This window comes from Hypomesus nipponensis, chromosome 11 (genome assembly GCF_054491055.1).
Source record: "Hypomesus nipponensis isolate SF chromosome 11, ASM5449105v1, whole genome shotgun sequence".
NCBI lineage: Eukaryota > Metazoa > Chordata > Actinopteri > Osmeriformes > Osmeridae > Hypomesus > Hypomesus nipponensis.
In genome coordinates, this window is record NC_140371.1 from 20567791 (window position 1) to 20584548 (window position 16758).

General features: G+C 51.4%; 1 protein-coding gene across 2 annotated transcripts; it reads right to left on the bottom strand.

The window, feature by feature from the left end:
* Nucleotides 1-330: 330 nt before the first annotated feature.
* On the bottom strand, nucleotides 331-13220 carry wapla (WAPL cohesin release factor a). Of its 2 annotated transcripts, none has more exons than XM_084709989.1 (20): nucleotides 12915-13220; nucleotides 11831-12238; nucleotides 10868-11540; nucleotides 10187-10503; nucleotides 9503-9624; nucleotides 9152-9250; nucleotides 8788-8955; nucleotides 8536-8672; nucleotides 8030-8141; nucleotides 7399-7635; nucleotides 7137-7248; nucleotides 6886-6983; nucleotides 6665-6741; nucleotides 5945-6117; nucleotides 4542-4657; nucleotides 4148-4396; nucleotides 3533-3746; nucleotides 3303-3391; nucleotides 3114-3209; nucleotides 331-2736 (listed from the first exon to the last, which is right to left on the bottom strand). In XM_084709989.1, the coding sequence occupies exons 2-20, from the start codon at nucleotides 12210-12212 to the stop codon at nucleotides 2671-2673; spliced, it is 3537 nt and encodes a 1178-aa protein (XP_084566115.1). In that variant the 5' UTR covers nucleotides 12213-12238; nucleotides 12915-13220; the 3' UTR covers nucleotides 331-2670. The 2 variants fall into 2 exon arrangements, with proteins under 2 accessions (XP_084566115.1, XP_084566114.1); XM_084709988.1 differs by having other exon boundaries at nucleotides 9494-9624.
* Nucleotides 13221-16758: the final 3538 nt, after the last annotated feature.

Genomic DNA, 16758 nt, shown 5'->3' on the forward strand with positions numbered 1-16758 from the left:
AGCCACGTCTCTGTTGACAACCTGACGCACACTTCACCAGGCGACAGGCTGGGCCAGCCAATGAGCAGGAAGCAGGCTGAGGGTAGAATATTAAAAGATGATTTATAGAAGGCTCCTGGGGATAAGACAATATGGAGAGAGAACATTGCATAAACTGCCACAGATATTCTCATCTCGATGTTCTTAGTATGAATAGCAAAACAGGAAAAACAATGTTGTAGTTTACTGAGAAACTGTTTCATGTAGAACAGATTAAATGGCCGAAAACTTATGTATGGTAATAAGAAACAAAATATATTCAGCTCATGCAACACACACACAAACACAGGATTGTACTGAAAGTAGCAACTTTTTATTTGAGTTACAATTATTTACATGTTAAGCAAAGACATGTCCTGGAAACAGGTACAAACTTTTTTCCTGCTATTGTCTTTTTATACCTTTTTGTTTTACTTCAAATGACACAACTCAGAAATATTGTATAAAATTAAAATATCAGCTTCATAAAAGTAGTCTAGCATTCTAACGTCCATTAACCACTATGTACAGTTGTATTTACATTCTAAAATTCCATTCAGGACAAGCTTTTTGCGAACCAATTTTCAACAGAAACATTCACTGCAGCATAAAAAATACAGGTGAAATGAAAATAATTTGATTTAAGTATGGCTGTCATTCAAATAGTATCTTATTAGGACTTGACTTCGCTTTCTAGCTCAGATTGACCACTGTGATTAATGAAAGCTTATGTTTGTGTTCAACAGAGACAAACTTAAAGCACAGACTGAACTGCTAAAAGTGGTTAGTCCTACAGCTATTGGTTGCATCATCCAAATGCATTCACCTCAAATGCCCACTTACCAAAACAGACTTAAGATTCAATTAACAAAACAAACTTATGTTTTTCATATTTTCTACAAAGATTTATAGCCTGACATCACCACACCAATCAGCAAATACACGCAAGTCTGGAACCTCTCGGGTCATTTTCGATTTCATCAACGGGCGCAAACCAAAAGGCCTCTGGACGCGATTGGTTGAATGCATCCAATTCTATCCAATCAGAGCAACGGAACGTCATCTTGGTTGTTTTAAAGAAATGCCTCACAGCGCACTTCTGTACAGTCGTTGCGGCTTCGTTGTCAAAACTGCTCCCATATCAGATAAATGATTGTGATTGGCCCGGCACTTATTATGCTGGAAAGAAATGTGTTTGAATGGCAGGGTGACCAGGCCATTCTGCCAGAGCACATCAACCACGATTCATCTGCTTCTCAGGCTTGAACATTCAGCCAGTTTGATGACAAACCTCAACCAGTTACAAAAGGGTTTCAATCACTTCAATATACAGTCACCCCTTTCTACAGCGACAGGGGATTCTAACCACTTCAAGCAACGAGTCATGCCTAAACAAGATCCACACGGAGGGGTCTTCATACAGGGGGAGCGTGTCACATTGTCTCAGTCCAAATAGCTTTACACTTCAGAAACTGTCAAATAAATACATGAACCCGCAATTGGAACTACCAAACAGAAGAATAAAAACACAAAACTAATTCAAAAATAGATCAACCCTACCAATATTGTGAATGCATTATGACATGTAGACCATGAGATCAAGGAAAAAGGGATTATTCCGTTTCCAGAAGAGCAGTGGAGGTTTGGGAAGGGCAAGAGGCAGCCTCCAGCAGGGCCATCATCTGAGAACAGGAGCGAGAGCTTTCCACCCTAACCTGCTGATTTCTTGGAGAATGCAGCATTAAGAAAATGCCTTTGTAGGGAAAAGCAAAAAAGATCCACCTGATTTGGAAAGCAGGCAGATGTGATCCAGGCAGGTGTAGCCACAGGACCGTCCACAGATAAAGGGCACAAACGGAGATGAAGCCAGAACCATGACTTCCTGTTCCCTCCTCAAATGTGATTGGAGGGCAGATGTAAAAAACGGCCTGATGGGATGAAACATGTCCCTCACAGGCCTCCTTTACCCCCTCCATGAGAACCACGGCCATGCTAATGCACTGCATGATGTCACTGCAGGCTGCGTAATGCACTGCATGATGTCACTGTAGGCTGCGTCATGCACTGCATGATGTCACTGTAGGTTGCGTAATGCAGTGCATGATGTCACTGCAGGCTGCGTAATGCACTGCATGATGTCACTGTAGGCTGCGTCATGCACTGCATGATGTCACTGTAGGTTGCGTAATGCAGTGCATGATGTCACTGCAGGCTGCGTAATGCACTGCATGATGTCACTGTAGGCTGCGTCAAACACACTCCTCACACACAGGGAAGGAAATGTTCAAATGATTCAGTTCAAAAGCTTTGTTATACATGACAGGTCAGCAGGCTGAACAGTCTAACTGTTTCTCCTCCTCCTCTCTACCTCCTTTCCTCTCCAGACCAGCAGGACTTGAAGGATTTACTTGAAGAACATCCTTCAACCTTCCTGTGTTTTAGGATTTCCAAATGCCCAAAGTATGTTGACTGACTTTAGTTTGGAGACGCGCTGATGGTTTTATCCCCTCAGAGAGAGGGAGAGAGAACGTCAGCAGGTTGCAGTGGAGAGAGAGAAAGAGGGAGAGAGCGTGGGTCCAGGCGCGCCCTGGTGGCTCCAGGCGGTGTTGCAGAGATCTTATCTCCGGCAGCGAGGGGATGTGGACCCGTGTGTTAGCAGTGCTCGAGGTAGTCTATGACCCGGGAGATGGACTTCTGCCCTGTGCTGCCCATGGCACACTGTGGGGGGAGACAACACCAAGTTAACACACTGTTGTGCAATATCTGTGTGAGAGTGTGTGTGTGTGTGTGTGTGTGTGGAGGTGGACTTGTTTTACAGGTTAGGTTTTCGCGTCAAGATTATGGATTAAGGGTTGGAAAAACAGGATGTTTTTATGGGACTGAATTCTGAGTGCCCAAAGAGTGAAACAAAACGTGTGTTTGTGTTTGAGATTCCTGTGTAGAGATGACAGCAGTGTGTGTGTGTGTGTGTTTGAGATTCCTGTGTAGAGATGACAGCAGTGTGTGTGTGTGTGTGTGTGTTTGAGATTCCTGTGTAGAGATGACAGCAGTGTGTGCAGCTGTGATGAGCTGCAGTGGTGTTGTATCCGACTGACCGTGAGGTTCATAAAGTTCAGGAACTTCTTCAGCATCTCAGTCATGATGGAGAAGTCTCCCTGGGGCAGAGTCTCCCTCACAGTAGTCACGTTGACCTGAGGAAAACCACACACACACATCAATACACAGGTCCTGGGTTCACGTGTGTGCTGGTGTGTGTGTGTGTGTGTGTGCTGGTGTGTGTGTACCTGACTGCCCTGACAGAGACAGCCCAGCAGCAGGGCGGTGTAGGAGGCTACGATGCTGTCCTCCATGTGTTTCCCAGCATGCTGCAGAGCTGCACCACACACATACAGGGAAACCATCAACAACTCTGAATTCACAACAGACAAAACCCCTGAATGACATTAGATCAGGACTTAGAACTAGAACAACAGAGCCAGACTGACACAGAGGGAGAAGATCTCTGCCTCTTTACCTTTGTTGAGGTCCAGCTCCTCCTCCTCCTCCTCTTTCTTCTCCTTCTCCTTGTCGTTCTCACTGTCGTTGGTCTCCGCGGCGACCCACTGGATCTCCCCCGAGGTCTCCTGCCATTGGCCGCTCTGGTCGTGCTGCGGCTTGGGCGCCTCGCTGATGAGGTCATCAGTCTGCGCCTCGGCCTGTATGGCTGCTCGCTCGCGCTCCAGGAAGAACTGTGGACAGGAGAGGAAACAGCCACGCGCAGTCAGGGTCAAGGTCATTAACGAGCGTCGGTTATTGGTCAAATGATTTCCTCTCAAAATTAGCATGCCAAGTCTATTCCTATTGGTGTGAGCTTGAAACCGTAAAAATTAAATGGTACATGAGGAAGAAAGATCGGAACTGTCAGATTGTATACAGGCGGCTGGTGAGGGTACATCAGAGATTTCAGTTGTTCAAGAATGCTCATTTGCATTTGGTGCTGGATAAAATAATGACACTCCAAATAAAACAAATTACCATCAAAACAAGTCTTTTTTTTTTTTTCCTCGTTAGTTTGTGTGTGCTGCCACTACTTTTATAAAACAGACTAGGAAATTGCCAAACGTGTAATCTACACGGAACAGCCACACACCTGCACGAGAGCTGCCAAAGCTCCAGAACCAGGGGGCTTGACCTGCTCCTCAGGCCCCGGGGTGGTGGGCTCGCTGGGGGCTGCGCCAGGCTGCGAGGCCTGGGCCTGGGAGGCCTGGGGCTGCTCTCTCTGTTCCTGTGCCTGGGGCAGGCTGTCCTCTGGGAAGCTGGGGGCTGTGAAGTCCATGTCCACCAGACTGTGGCGGTTCTTGGCGCTGTACTCCACCAGGTTAATCAGCAGCCCCAGGCCCTGCAGCGCCCAGGAAGAGGAGGGAGAGAGAGATGAGAAGAGGGAGAAAGCAAAAGCAAATAAAAAGCCAAGGGGTGCTTCTTCATCTCCTGCCCCCCCCCCCCCCCCCCCCCCCCCCCCATCCACACACACACAGAGCTCTCACCAGGACTCGGATGTCGAAGCGCTGCTCTTGCGGCAGGTAGCGGGGGACTCTGAGGACGCAGTTGAGGGCTGTAGGAATGAGCTGGTCCTGTTCTCCTGTCTTGGTGCTGCCCCACTCTGAAACACACACAGCCCGTCACTCCACCTCCATCACAACCCCATCCCTCCACCTTTGTCACCACTACAGCCCCATCCCTCCACCTCTGTCACCACTACAGCCCCATCCCTCCCCTCTCTGTCACCACTACAGCCCCATCTCTTCCCCTATCTGTTACAACTACAGCCCCATCCCTCCCCTCTCTGTCACCACTACAGCCCCATCCCTCCCCTCTCTGTCACCACTACAGCCCCATCCCTCCACCTCTGTCACCACTACAGCCCCATCCCTCCCCTCTCTGTCACCACTACAGCCCCATCTCTTCCCCTATCTGTTACAACTACAGCCCCATCCCTCCCCTCTCTGTCACCACTACAGCCCCATCCCTCCCCTCTCTGTCACCACTACAGCCCCATCCCTCCACCTCTGTCACCACTACAGCCCCATCCCTCCACCTCTGTCACCACTACAGCCCCATCCCTCCCCTCTCTGTCACCACTACAGCCCCATCCCTCCACCTCTGTCACCACTACAGCCCCATCCCTCCCCTCTCTGTCACCACTACAGCCCCATCCCTCCCCTCTCTGTCACCACTACAGCCCCATCCCTCCACCTCTGTCACCACTACAGCCCCATCCCTCCACCTCTGTCACCACTACAGCCCCATCCCTCCCCTCTCTGTCACCACTACAGCCCCATCCCTCCCCTCTCTGTCACCACTACAGCCCCATCCCTCCACCTCTGTCACCACTACAGCCCCATCCCTCCACCTCTGTCACCACTACAGCCCCATCCCTCCACCTCTGTCACCACTACAGCCCCATCCCTCCCCTCTCTGTCACCACTACAGCCCCATCCCTCCCCTCTCTGTCACCACTACAGCCCCATCCCTCCACCTCTGTCACCACTACAGCCCCATCCCTCCACCTCTGTCACCACTACAGCCCCATCCCTCCACCTCTGTCACCACTACAGCCCCATCCCTCCCCTCTCTGTCACCACTACAGCCCCATCCCTCCCCTCTCTGTCACCACTACAGCCCCATCCCTCCACCTCTGTCACCACTACAGCCCCATCCCTCCACCTCTGTCACCACTACAGCCCCATCCCTCCCCTCTCTGTCACCACTACAGCCCCATCCCTCCACCTCTGTCACCACTACAGCCCCATCCCTCCACCTCTGTCACCACTACAGCCCCATCCCTCCCCTCTCTGTCACCACTACAGCCCCATCCCTCCCCTCTCTGTCACCACTACAGCCCCATCCCTCCACCTCTGTCCCCACCACACCCTCCCAGTCAGCGTACCGTTGTCATGGGTGAGGTTGAGCAGCACTCCTATCACGGCCCTCATGCAGTCCTCCACAGCCTTGCCCACGTTGCTGAAGCTGCAGTGGGGCAGAGCTGTGCCCGAAGAGTTCAGAGACACGTTCACCTCCCGGCTGTATCGCTGGATCATCTCCTCACAGTACTGCAGGCCTCTGGGGGGGCGGAGGCAGAGAGGGAGGTGGAGGCAGAGAGGGATGGAGAGGGAGGTGGAGGCAGAGAAGGAGGCAGAGAGGGAGGTGTAGCCAGAGAGGGAGGTGTAGCCAGAGAAGGATGGAGAGGGACGTGGAGGAAGAGAGGGATGGAGAGGGAGGTGGAGGCAGAGAGGGAGGAAGAGAGGGAGGTGGAGGCAAAGAGGGAGGAAAAGAGGGAGGTGGAGGCAGAGAGGGAGGTGGAGGCAGAAAGGAAGAGAGAAAAAGAGTAGATGCAAAGGTGAAGAGAAACAAAAGGACAGACAGACAGAGGGAGAGATTTAGACAACAGTATCTCCATGGGGGCTTTGGCGGGCTCTAAGGGTCGACAGGACATGAGAAGCAGCAAGACGAAGGCCTTCGCTGGGAGGCAGCTGGAAGGAGAATGCCCTTAGTTCAGATGGAAGCCGCCAGCAGCAGCACACAAGCCTACTTCTGCATCTCCTCTGATGACTGACACCTTCTCAAGCATACTGGGGAGCGTGGTGGAGGGAGTCCTGCTCGGTCTCACCTGGTAGAGGACACGATGAGCTGGGAGTCCTTGTAGGCGATCAGGTAGCTCTGGTTCTCTGGGTTCTGCACCGTCACCTGGGGAGGGAGGGGGGGGAGGACGGAAGATGCAGGAGAAGAAAAGAGATTCAAGACATTAAGGGAAAACCTTTTTATCTTTAACTGTTTGTTTTCCCAAGAAATTGCCCACCGTTCCCCTCTGAAGTAACGTTTGGTACTCACACTCTCCAGCACTCTCAGGCACCTCTCAGCGCCCCATAAGGACGCCACCAGATTCTCCTTATCTTCCTCCTGACTCAGGTTCTGTACGCATTCTTTCACTGTGGATGACACACACACACACACACACACAGGTAATGAACTGTGACGGACAAAGTGAAGGTCAATGACTACAAGCTAACAAATGAACCTGAATGAAACGTGGGCCCGGAGTTTAGGGGCATATGCAGGCGCGCGCACACACACACACACACCTTTGTCTACGATGTGGTCCAGGCCTCCCAGCAGACGCAACTCCTCTTTGAACCAGTCTCCAGCTCGTTTGGACGTCAGTGACAGCAGTGTCTCCATGGCCAGGTGACCCGACTGCTCACGGCGAAACACAACAACACTAATCAGCTTTACATTTTCCTCACTGCCCGAATTTCTAATCCTGTCAAATCAATCAAACATCGTGAGCACCCCTCCCCCCGTCTCCCCCCCTCCCCCTCCCCCTCCCCCTCCTCCTCTCCTCACCGTGATGTTCTCCAGGTCGAGGTGCTTGTTGTGGACCGTCTCACACAGCTTGCGGATCTTCTCCTTGACCTTGGCCACCTCCTTGGGGGTGAGCTGGTCGTGATGAGCCGCCAGGTCCTGCTCCTGCTCCTGCTCCAGCAGGCGCAGCATGAGCTCCAGGCTGGCCCGGTCCAGGTCCATGTTCAGACGGTCCCGGCTCAGGATGTACATGAGGGAGGCCGTGCACAGGGCCAGGTTCTGGCCCAGACACAAGAGGAGGGAAGGAGAGAATAGGGAGAGAGAAGAGAAATAGAAGGTAAGTAACGGCTATATATAAGACAGATCAAACTTAGCTTTTTCAAAGTAACTAGTGTGGAAATACAACAGTGGCCATGATCTCTAGCCAGGTAGCACATGCTTCCTGAACCCAGCGTCCAGAGAGAGAGCAGAGAGCAGAGAGAGAGCAGACAGCAGAGCGAGCAGAGGAGAGAGAGAGCAGAGAGAGAGCAGAGAGAGAGCAGAGAGAGAGCAGAGAGAGCAGAGCGAGCAGAGAGAGAGAACAGAGAGAGAGAACAGAGAGAGAGAGCAGAAAGATCTGCCTTCTGAGCAGGCTGGACCTGCTCTGACCAGCAGCCAGGGGGGGGGCTCTTACAGGGTGCTGAGGGGAGTCGCTGAGCATCTTGAAGACCTGAGCCACCTTCCCTCTGGCCCGCAGATGCATCCGGAAGCTGGGCATGGCACACCTGGTGGCCAGGCTGATTATACTGCAGGGACAGAAGGAGAGAGAAGGGGAGGAGAGGAGGAGAGAGGGGGGAGGGAGGAGAGAGAGGGGGAGGAGAGGAGGGGAAAGAGGGGGAGGAGAGAGGGGGAGGAGAAGGAGAGAGAGATAAAAAGAGAGGAGACAGGAAAGAGGAGGGATGAGGAAAGAAGAGCGATTGAGGCACTTTTTGCTTTCAAACCGGAGAATATTAGATTCAGAGGAGGAGGATATGCATGTGTGGAACTCTATACTGATGTAAACAAAATGAGCACTGACTCCATATGAATATGCCCCATGATTTAGGAATGAGAGGTTTAACAAGCAGGTTTGCGCTTGCCGAGTGGTGTTTCCATTCTCCTGGTCACACAGCGTGAGATGCAGCATGAGCAGGCTGGTACCTAAGGCATCGCGTGTTCAGAGGCTGGCTGCTCTTCAAGCCCGTCTCCAGGTACTCAAAGTCGTCGGTGAACTCCTGGTTCTCTCCAAACTCCACCACGTCGTTGAAGTGCTTGACATGCTGCACCACCGTGTACAGCTGCAGGAACAGAACACCCCTCAGCGACGGCCACAGGGCCCCATCAGGGACACATTTGAGGAGACTTTTCCTATCGTAGCTGGGAAAGACATTTCCCAGAGAAGGGCGAGCTCACCTCCTTGTGTTCCTTCCTGCATTTGAGTGCTGTGACGATGTCCTGGTAGGGCTGGGTGGGGATGGTCACAGACTTGATGACCTTGGGCGGAGGGGGAGGAGCCTTGAACAAGCCGTCGTCTTTGTGGCTCTTGGTGTTGGTGTCTTTACTGCTGCTTGACAGACTGGCCTGAACACACACACACACACACATCAGCACAGGGTCAAACCACAAGCAAGCTGACAATAATCCAAACCAAAGATCTAAATAACAATATCATAAATATTATGATAATCATCATCATCATCATCATCAGACATAACAATATACATGGCTTTTCTATAGTTTGAGTTCTGAAGCGGTGGTGATGCTCTGCGGTTCTGACCGGGGCGGTGTGGGCGCGGGAGAGTGCAGGAGGGGGGGGCATCTCCTCAGCCTCAGGCTGGTTCCAGTGACGAGCGTTGTACACAGCCTTGGCAGGAGACTGCAGGGACCAGGGGCAGGCAACACACCGTTAGTGAGGAGTTATTCATTAGGATCCCCATGATCTGATTTTATACAATGACATTCAACAGTTAACAGCTTTAGGAACATTCTGAGAGAACCTCAAAAGGAACCGTTCCACAGAACGGATTACATTTAATTCACAGAAGCTGACCAAGTTTAGCTGACCTCAGGCATCCCTGAGATCAGGTCTGAGATCACGTATGAACGTGACCTCGTTTACCTTTCCGACCTTCTTAGGCCCGCTGAAGATCTTCCTGCCCAAGTCCTTGGACTTATCCCCCTGTTTCCCTGGGCAACCTTTCTGACCCTCCGACCCCCCTGGGCTCGAGTCGTCGCTGAACTCCAGAACATCTGACAGGGAGGGCAGGCAGAGTGAGCGGAAACACAGACTGTCTCCCCTAAACCATCTCCACGTGTGTCCACACAGTCTTTCAGACGGAGCATTCGGGTTAGACAAACGTGTCACGGTCCCTGTGCTTGTATGCTGGCCTGTATGCTGGCCTGTATGCTGGCCTGTATGCTGGCCTGTATGCTGGCCTGTATGCTGGCCTGTATGCTGGCCTGTATGCTGGCCTGTATGCTGGCCTGTATGCTGGCCTGTATGCTGGCCTGTATGCTGGCCTGTATGCTGGCCTGTATGCTGGCCTGTATGCTGGCCTGTATGCTGGCCTGTATGCTGGCCTGCATGCTAGCTTGTAGCAGCTCTCTGCGAGAAGCTCCTGAAACTCAAGCTTTCCACCGATCGCTTCAGCTCTGCACTGATACACTTCACATCCCCTCACTGTTATGTTTATGTTTTTGCAGACTGTTGGAAGGAGCCTGAGTTTAATTGGCACGACTGCTTTGCTGTAACTGTGGTGACACGTGGTGGCGGGAAATGAGGTGTAACTTGAGCCTGCCGTGTTCGTCTCACCTGCGTTGCTGCTGCTCTGGCTGTCCTGGGAGTCGCTGAGCGCAGGGCTGTTGACGTCGACAGACATGGCCGCCGCCGCCGCAGCCGCCGCCGCAGCCTTCTTGGCCTTCCGCTTCTCAGCGGCCTGCGAGCTCTCTTCGTCCTCGTCGCTGTCGCTCTCGCTGAGGTCGTCGAAGCCAAAGTACTTGATCTTGTAGCTGCTGCTGCCGCCGGTGGCCGGGTCGGCTCCCTCCTCGCCCTCCTGGCCCTCCTTGTCCTCGAAGCCAAAGAACTCCAGCTTGGTCTCCTTTTTGGTTTTGCTCTGGGTGGGCCGGAACCTGCCGGATCAGATAGGAGCATTGTTTATCATAATCCGACCGCAGTTAAGTCTGTTCACCGGATGAGATGGAAATGTATCACTCATTCAGATAAAGTGTCACTAATGGTTTAAACATTCTAACTGTAAAATGAAACTGTAATGTTTAGTTTTTAATGTATTTATTATTTTAAGGGGCGGGGGGGGGGGGAATTTCCACTTTGTTTATCTGATAGAGACAGTTACAGACAGGAAGCAGGGGGAGAGAGAGGGGAAGACATGCAGAAAATCACCCCGGGCTACAATCAATCCCAGCAGTGAGGCCTCAGCCTCTGCGCTACGTGCTCTACCCGCCGAGCCGGTAAAATGAGTCTGAGTTTGTTTACCGTGTGGGCTTGGGAGGCGGAGCATCCGTCTTCTTCTTCATCTGCCCGGCCTCGCCCAGGTCAGCGGGGGGCGCGGTGGTGGACAGCTCGTCCATGCTGCGCTCCATCGAGTCCTGGATGGTGACGTTGCACACCGACAGGCAGGAGGGGTGGAGCACCGTGAAGTCCCGTACCCGTCCCCTCCCCCTCCCGGCCGGCTTGGCCGCCGCGCTGGCGTTCCCCACGCCGCTGGCGCTACCGCCGGCCGAGGACATGCTACTGGGCTTCAGTGTGGTCGACCCGCTGCCCGGCGGCTGGCCTTCGCTGGCCTCGGGCGCCTTGTTGGAGCGGTTGGGTCGCTGGTACTTCTTGCAGTTGGAGGGTCGGAGGAGGAACGGAGAGGGGGCGATGGTCTCCACCGGCTCTGCTGGAAGCGTCTGGTCCGCGCCCATCCCTCTCTCAGAGGACAGGCCGTCCTGCGCGGCGTCCACGCTGGGCCCCGGGGCGCTTGGGTCCAGGCTCGGAGAGGAGGAGGGAATCTGCCTCCCAGCTGAGTCCCAGTCCTCTGACCCCTCCATGGACACGGTCTTTGAGAGGGTGGACTGAGCTGTGAGGGGCCTCTGGTTACCGTCCTGGGTGTTCCTGTACCAGGACTGGCTGTTCTTTGCAACACTTTCACCTGTCGTTGGCTTGACTATAAATAAAACAGACTAATGTTAGCTGAGACAGTATATGGGTGGATATCAACTTCAAAGAGAGCCTTAGAGAAACTTGAAATAGTGGGTTAGTGTATTTAGCAAGACTTCCGAGTCCCAAACAAAAGACAGGTATACTCCTGCAAAAGCATGCATATACAATCCTCATCACAATAATGCGTAGATGTTCAATACATAACAAAGCAAACTGGTTGTCCACGACACCTTCAACGCTAGTATAAGGGCTGTAAACACATCTAGAGAAGCATCATGATCTAGAGTTACTTACATGTAGATGTGGCGTTTGAGTCCCTACTGCCGTGTGCCGAGGCTGTGGCTGTGTTGCCCCCACTGCTCCCCTGGCCCAGCGCTGCCTCCTCCACCTCCGTTTTAGTCTGCGGGCCGCCATGGGAGGAGACAGGCTTGGAGTCCTCGTCGCTGTCGAAGCCAAACGGGTCCTCGGAACTGTCGTCGTCTTCAATCCTGGGTCTCTTGGGTAACTCCACGACCTCCGGCTTCAGGGCCGGCCTCTTGGAGCCCAGCTGGGCCTTGTAGGTCGTCTCGCCCCATTTCGTGCTCAAGGTGGCCTTCTTGTTGGAGAAGACCTCGTCAAATTTGGAGTTGGCCTCTCCTCCTTTGCGGCTGTATGTTTTACCAAATCTAGATGTCATGCTGATTGAGGGATGTTACATATTCTCTGTGGGGATTTTTGAAAAGCACACACAATTAGATATCACACCGAGGAGGAGGATGACTCAGAGAAAACACAATGTCTTTAAAATCGCCACAACAGCCTAAGGATAATCTCTGAATGGTTGCAGGTAACTAGCAATGACGCTGGTTGGAGACGTTCTCGGAAAGTTGGTTTAAAGACGTAACCTTGTTGGAGTAGACATTTGTTTATATCACAACACCAAGATGTTACCGTTTGATATCTAGTAAATAATCTACAACTCATTTTCTGAAGTGTGGTTGGCTAGTAACTGACAAACTGACTGGGTTTGACAGCTCTAGCTAGGCCTGATGCGACTATTTTCTGAAACGAACCTCAAGAGAGCAAGCAATTCCTCTATATATTGTGTTACACCATCTAGTTAACGTAATATGTACCCCAAGACATAATGTTCTAGCTAAATACTCTGTTTATGGACTGGAAAGTGGAACATGACCATCACTGGAACCTTTTGACGTTGTTAACTGTAAACATTGACTTTCTTCGGAATGTCATCGTCCCGACCGTGGATTAGTCGGGAGAGTTAAACAGGTTTACATGTAGCTAGCTAGCAATCAAGCAAACAAACATATACCTTAGAATTTGATTATTAAAATGGAAAGACAGATATATCGATTGTATCAGCTAAACTTAAACTCACCACTTATTCTGCAGCCGGCAGGGCCTCGTCTTTAGATATAGCTAGGCTATAACTAGCACTAGCCTACAGAAGCTAGCTAGCTAGTAGTTAGCCAACCGCACAAAACAAGCGCGTAACTCCGCAGAACGAAATTAAATTCAACTCTCTAACAGAAGAAAACTGTGCCAATTGTCACATGCAAATGAAATCTATTATATTAGCTTCAAATATTACTATATGAATGACTGAAATTAATTCATATTTCAGACTTTATACATTTTGTTCAGCCTGTGTCTGCCATTAAAAATGTCCCCTCCCTCTTCCTTCGCTGCCAAGAACCTCAGCGTCACATGTCTACCAGGAGAAAATACCCAATCACCGTAGAAAATGTTTAGTAGCGAGCCAACGATCAAGCCATTGTGTCAGTATCAGGGCTTCTCATTGGACAGAACATTTAAAAGGGCTGATAACCATTTTGCAACAGAGCTCAAAAGAAAGAGGTCGCTACAGTCCACAAATGGGATTGCAGAAATTATCCTGCCCCCAGTGTAGTGTGGGTGTACTACCCACAATCTACAGAAACACCTGTAAGTGTTTACTGTAAAAGTTAAACGTCTCGACCATAACGACACACAGTGAAAGGAGAGGAGAGAGGAGGAGAGGCGAACAGAAAACCATTAAAGAGCGTAGAGCAGAGTACAAGTATGGAAGCAAATCAGTGACGTGGTGGCATAATCAATACAAATTTTTAATTTCCTGGCTATCACGCATAACAAACGTAAGCTAGTCTACTATGAAGCTACCATGGACTGGAGCCAGGCTTGTCCATGGATTCTTACTCTGCAATTGCACTTATTGACACAGCTTGGCACTCAAACGCAACACTAGCAGTGACATGGCTTAGAGATATGAGCTCATGCTATCCAGTTCTGTATTACTGATGGTTTGGGCACAGATCCTGGCATTCTGGCTTCACACCAGCTGACCTCACTCGGAGGCCCACCCTGTCCTCACAGCTGAAGCCAACACTACACACAGACTCACATGTGCGTGATGTTATTCTGTCCATGGGTCAATTAAGGAGGCAATTAAAATGATGTTTTTGCAGAGTGAGATGAGGTCTGAACATGTGACATGCTCTGTGTTTGACTGAGAGAGACCAAATCATATTTGATGATATGTTAATAATTTAATAACATGCATACTGGAGAGACTGGCTGTGGGGTGGGATAGGGCCACGAGATGGCAGCACAGAACCGGAGTGTTCATTAAAAGAAAAGCGTTATTTTGTTGATGTTAATTCTTCTCAAAAATGTCCCAGTGGGTTTTTACGTTTGATTATCGAGTATTCCTTTTCCGATATTCCACAGGTGTCTTAGTGTGGTAGTCAGATGGCTGAGCGGTTAGGGAATCGGGTTATTAATCAGAAGGTTGCTGGTCTGATTTCCGGGCAATCCAAATGACGTTGTGTCCTTGGGCAAGGCACTTCCCCCCCAATTGCCTCGGGGGGAATGTCCCTGTACTTACTGTAAGTCGCTCTGGATAAGAGCGTCTGCTAAATGACTACATGTAAAATGTTAATGTTGTGTTTAGGACCCAACCTCCATAACAGTCCTGTGAGTAGGGCCATGCCTGATCCTGTCCTGTGAGTAGGGTCATGCCTCACCATGTCCTGTGAGTAGGGTCATGCCTCACCATGTCCTGTGAGTAGGGTAATGCCTGATCCTGTCCTGTGAGTAGGGTCATGCCTCACCATGTCCTGTGAGTAGGGTCATGCCTCACCATGTCCTGTGAGTAGGGTCATGCCTGATCCTGTCCTGTGAGTAGGGTCATGCCTCACCATGTCCTGTGAGTAGGGTCATGCCTCACCATGTCCTGTGAGTAGGGTCATGCCTGACCATGTCCTGTGAGTAGGGTCATGCCTGACCATGTCCTGTGAGTAGGGTCATGCCTGACCATGTCCTGTGAGTAGGGTCATGCCTGATCCTGTCCTGTGAGTAGGGTCATGCCTGATCCTGTCCTGTGAGTAGGGTCATGCCTCACCATGTCCTGTGAGTAGGGTCATGCCTCACCATGTCCTGTGAGTAGGGTAATGCCTGATCCTGTCCTGTGAGTAGGGTCATGCCTCACCATGTCCTGTGAGTAGGGTCATGCCTCACCATGTCCTGTGAGTAGGGTCATGCCTGATCCTGTCCTGTGAGTAGGGTCATGCCTCACCATGTCCTGTGAGTAGGGTCATGCCTCACCATGTCCTGTGAGTAGGGTCATGCCTGACCATGTCCTGTGAGTAGGGTCATGCCTGACCATGTCCTGTGAGTAGGGTCATGCCTCACCATGTCCTGTGAGTAGGGTCATGCCTGATCCTGTCCTGTGAGTAGGGTCATGCCTGATCCTGTCCTGTGAGTAGGGTCATGCCTCACCATGTCCTGTGAGTAGGGTCATGCCTGATCCTGTCCTGTGAGTAGGGTCATGCCTCACCATGTCCTGTGAGTAGGGTCATGCCTGACCATGTCCTGTGAGTAGGGTCATGCCTGACCATGTCCTGTGAGTAGGGTCATGCCTGATCCTGTCCTGTGAGTAGGGTCATGCCTGATCCTGTCCTGTGAGTAGGGTCATGCCTGATCCTGTCCTGTGAGTAGGGTCATGCCTGATCCTGTCCTGTGAGTAGGGTCATGCCTCACCATGTCCTGTGAGTAGGGTCATGCCTGACCATGTCCTGTGAGTAGGGTCATGCCTCTCCATGTCCTGTGAGTAGGGTCATGCCTCACCATGTCCTGTGAGTAGGGTCATGCCTCACCATGTCCTGTGAGTAGGGTCATGCCTCACCATGTCCTGTGAGTAGGGTCATGCCTGATCCTGTCCTGTGAGTAGAGCCATGCCTGATCCTGTCCTGTGAGTAGGGTCATGCCTCACCATGTCCTGTGAGTAGGGTCATGCCTGATCCTGTCCTGTGAGTAGGGTCATGCCTGACCATGTCCTGTGAGTAGGGTCATGCCTCTCCATGTCCTGTGAGTAGGGTCATGCCTGATCCTGTCCTGTGAGTAGGGTCATGCCTCACCATGTCCTGTGAGTAGGGTCATGCCTGATCCTGTCCTGTGAGTAGAGCCATGCCTGATCCTGTCCTGTGAGTAGGGTCATGCCTCACCATGTCCTGTGAGTAGGGTCATGCCTCTCCATGTCCTGTGAGTAGGGTCATGCCTCACCATGTCCTGTGAGTAGGGTCATGCCTCACCATGTCCTGTGAGTAGGGTCATGCGTAATCATGTCCTAGCATAAACCCCCATTCTTGCTTTTGATGTACCCCACTCCTTTTTGAGTGATACGTCCGTCCACGGGCTATGAAGCTGTTTTTTCCCTTCGGTTCTGGGCTGGTTTACATTGAGTCATTTAGCAGACGCTCTTATCCGACTTACAGTAAGTACAGGGCCATTCCCCCCGAGGCAAGTAGGGTGAAGTGCCTTGAACAAGGACACAACATAATTTGGCATGGCGGGGAATTGATCCGGCAAGCTTTTGATTACTTGCCCGACTCCCTAACCGCTCAGCCATCTGACTCTGGTTGCAGTGGGATAAACAGACCTGGACAAGGGCGAGAGAGGGGCGTGACAGCACAGTCATCTGTGGAAACCAACCATGTCCTGGTTCACGTGTTTGGAGTGCCCTCCTCACTGTGAGGTCAGCGCTGAGCGCCCTGGGCCAGCAGCACAGCAGGCCAGCCTCAACCCCTGAAAGCCATAAAAACCAAATCAGAAACAGACCCGAGTCCATTTTATGTTACCCTTGTCTGTGCATGTGTTTGTGTGATGACTCAGCTTTATACATCACACGCTAATGTAAAATTGCGATGTCCATCTGGGAGCAGTCC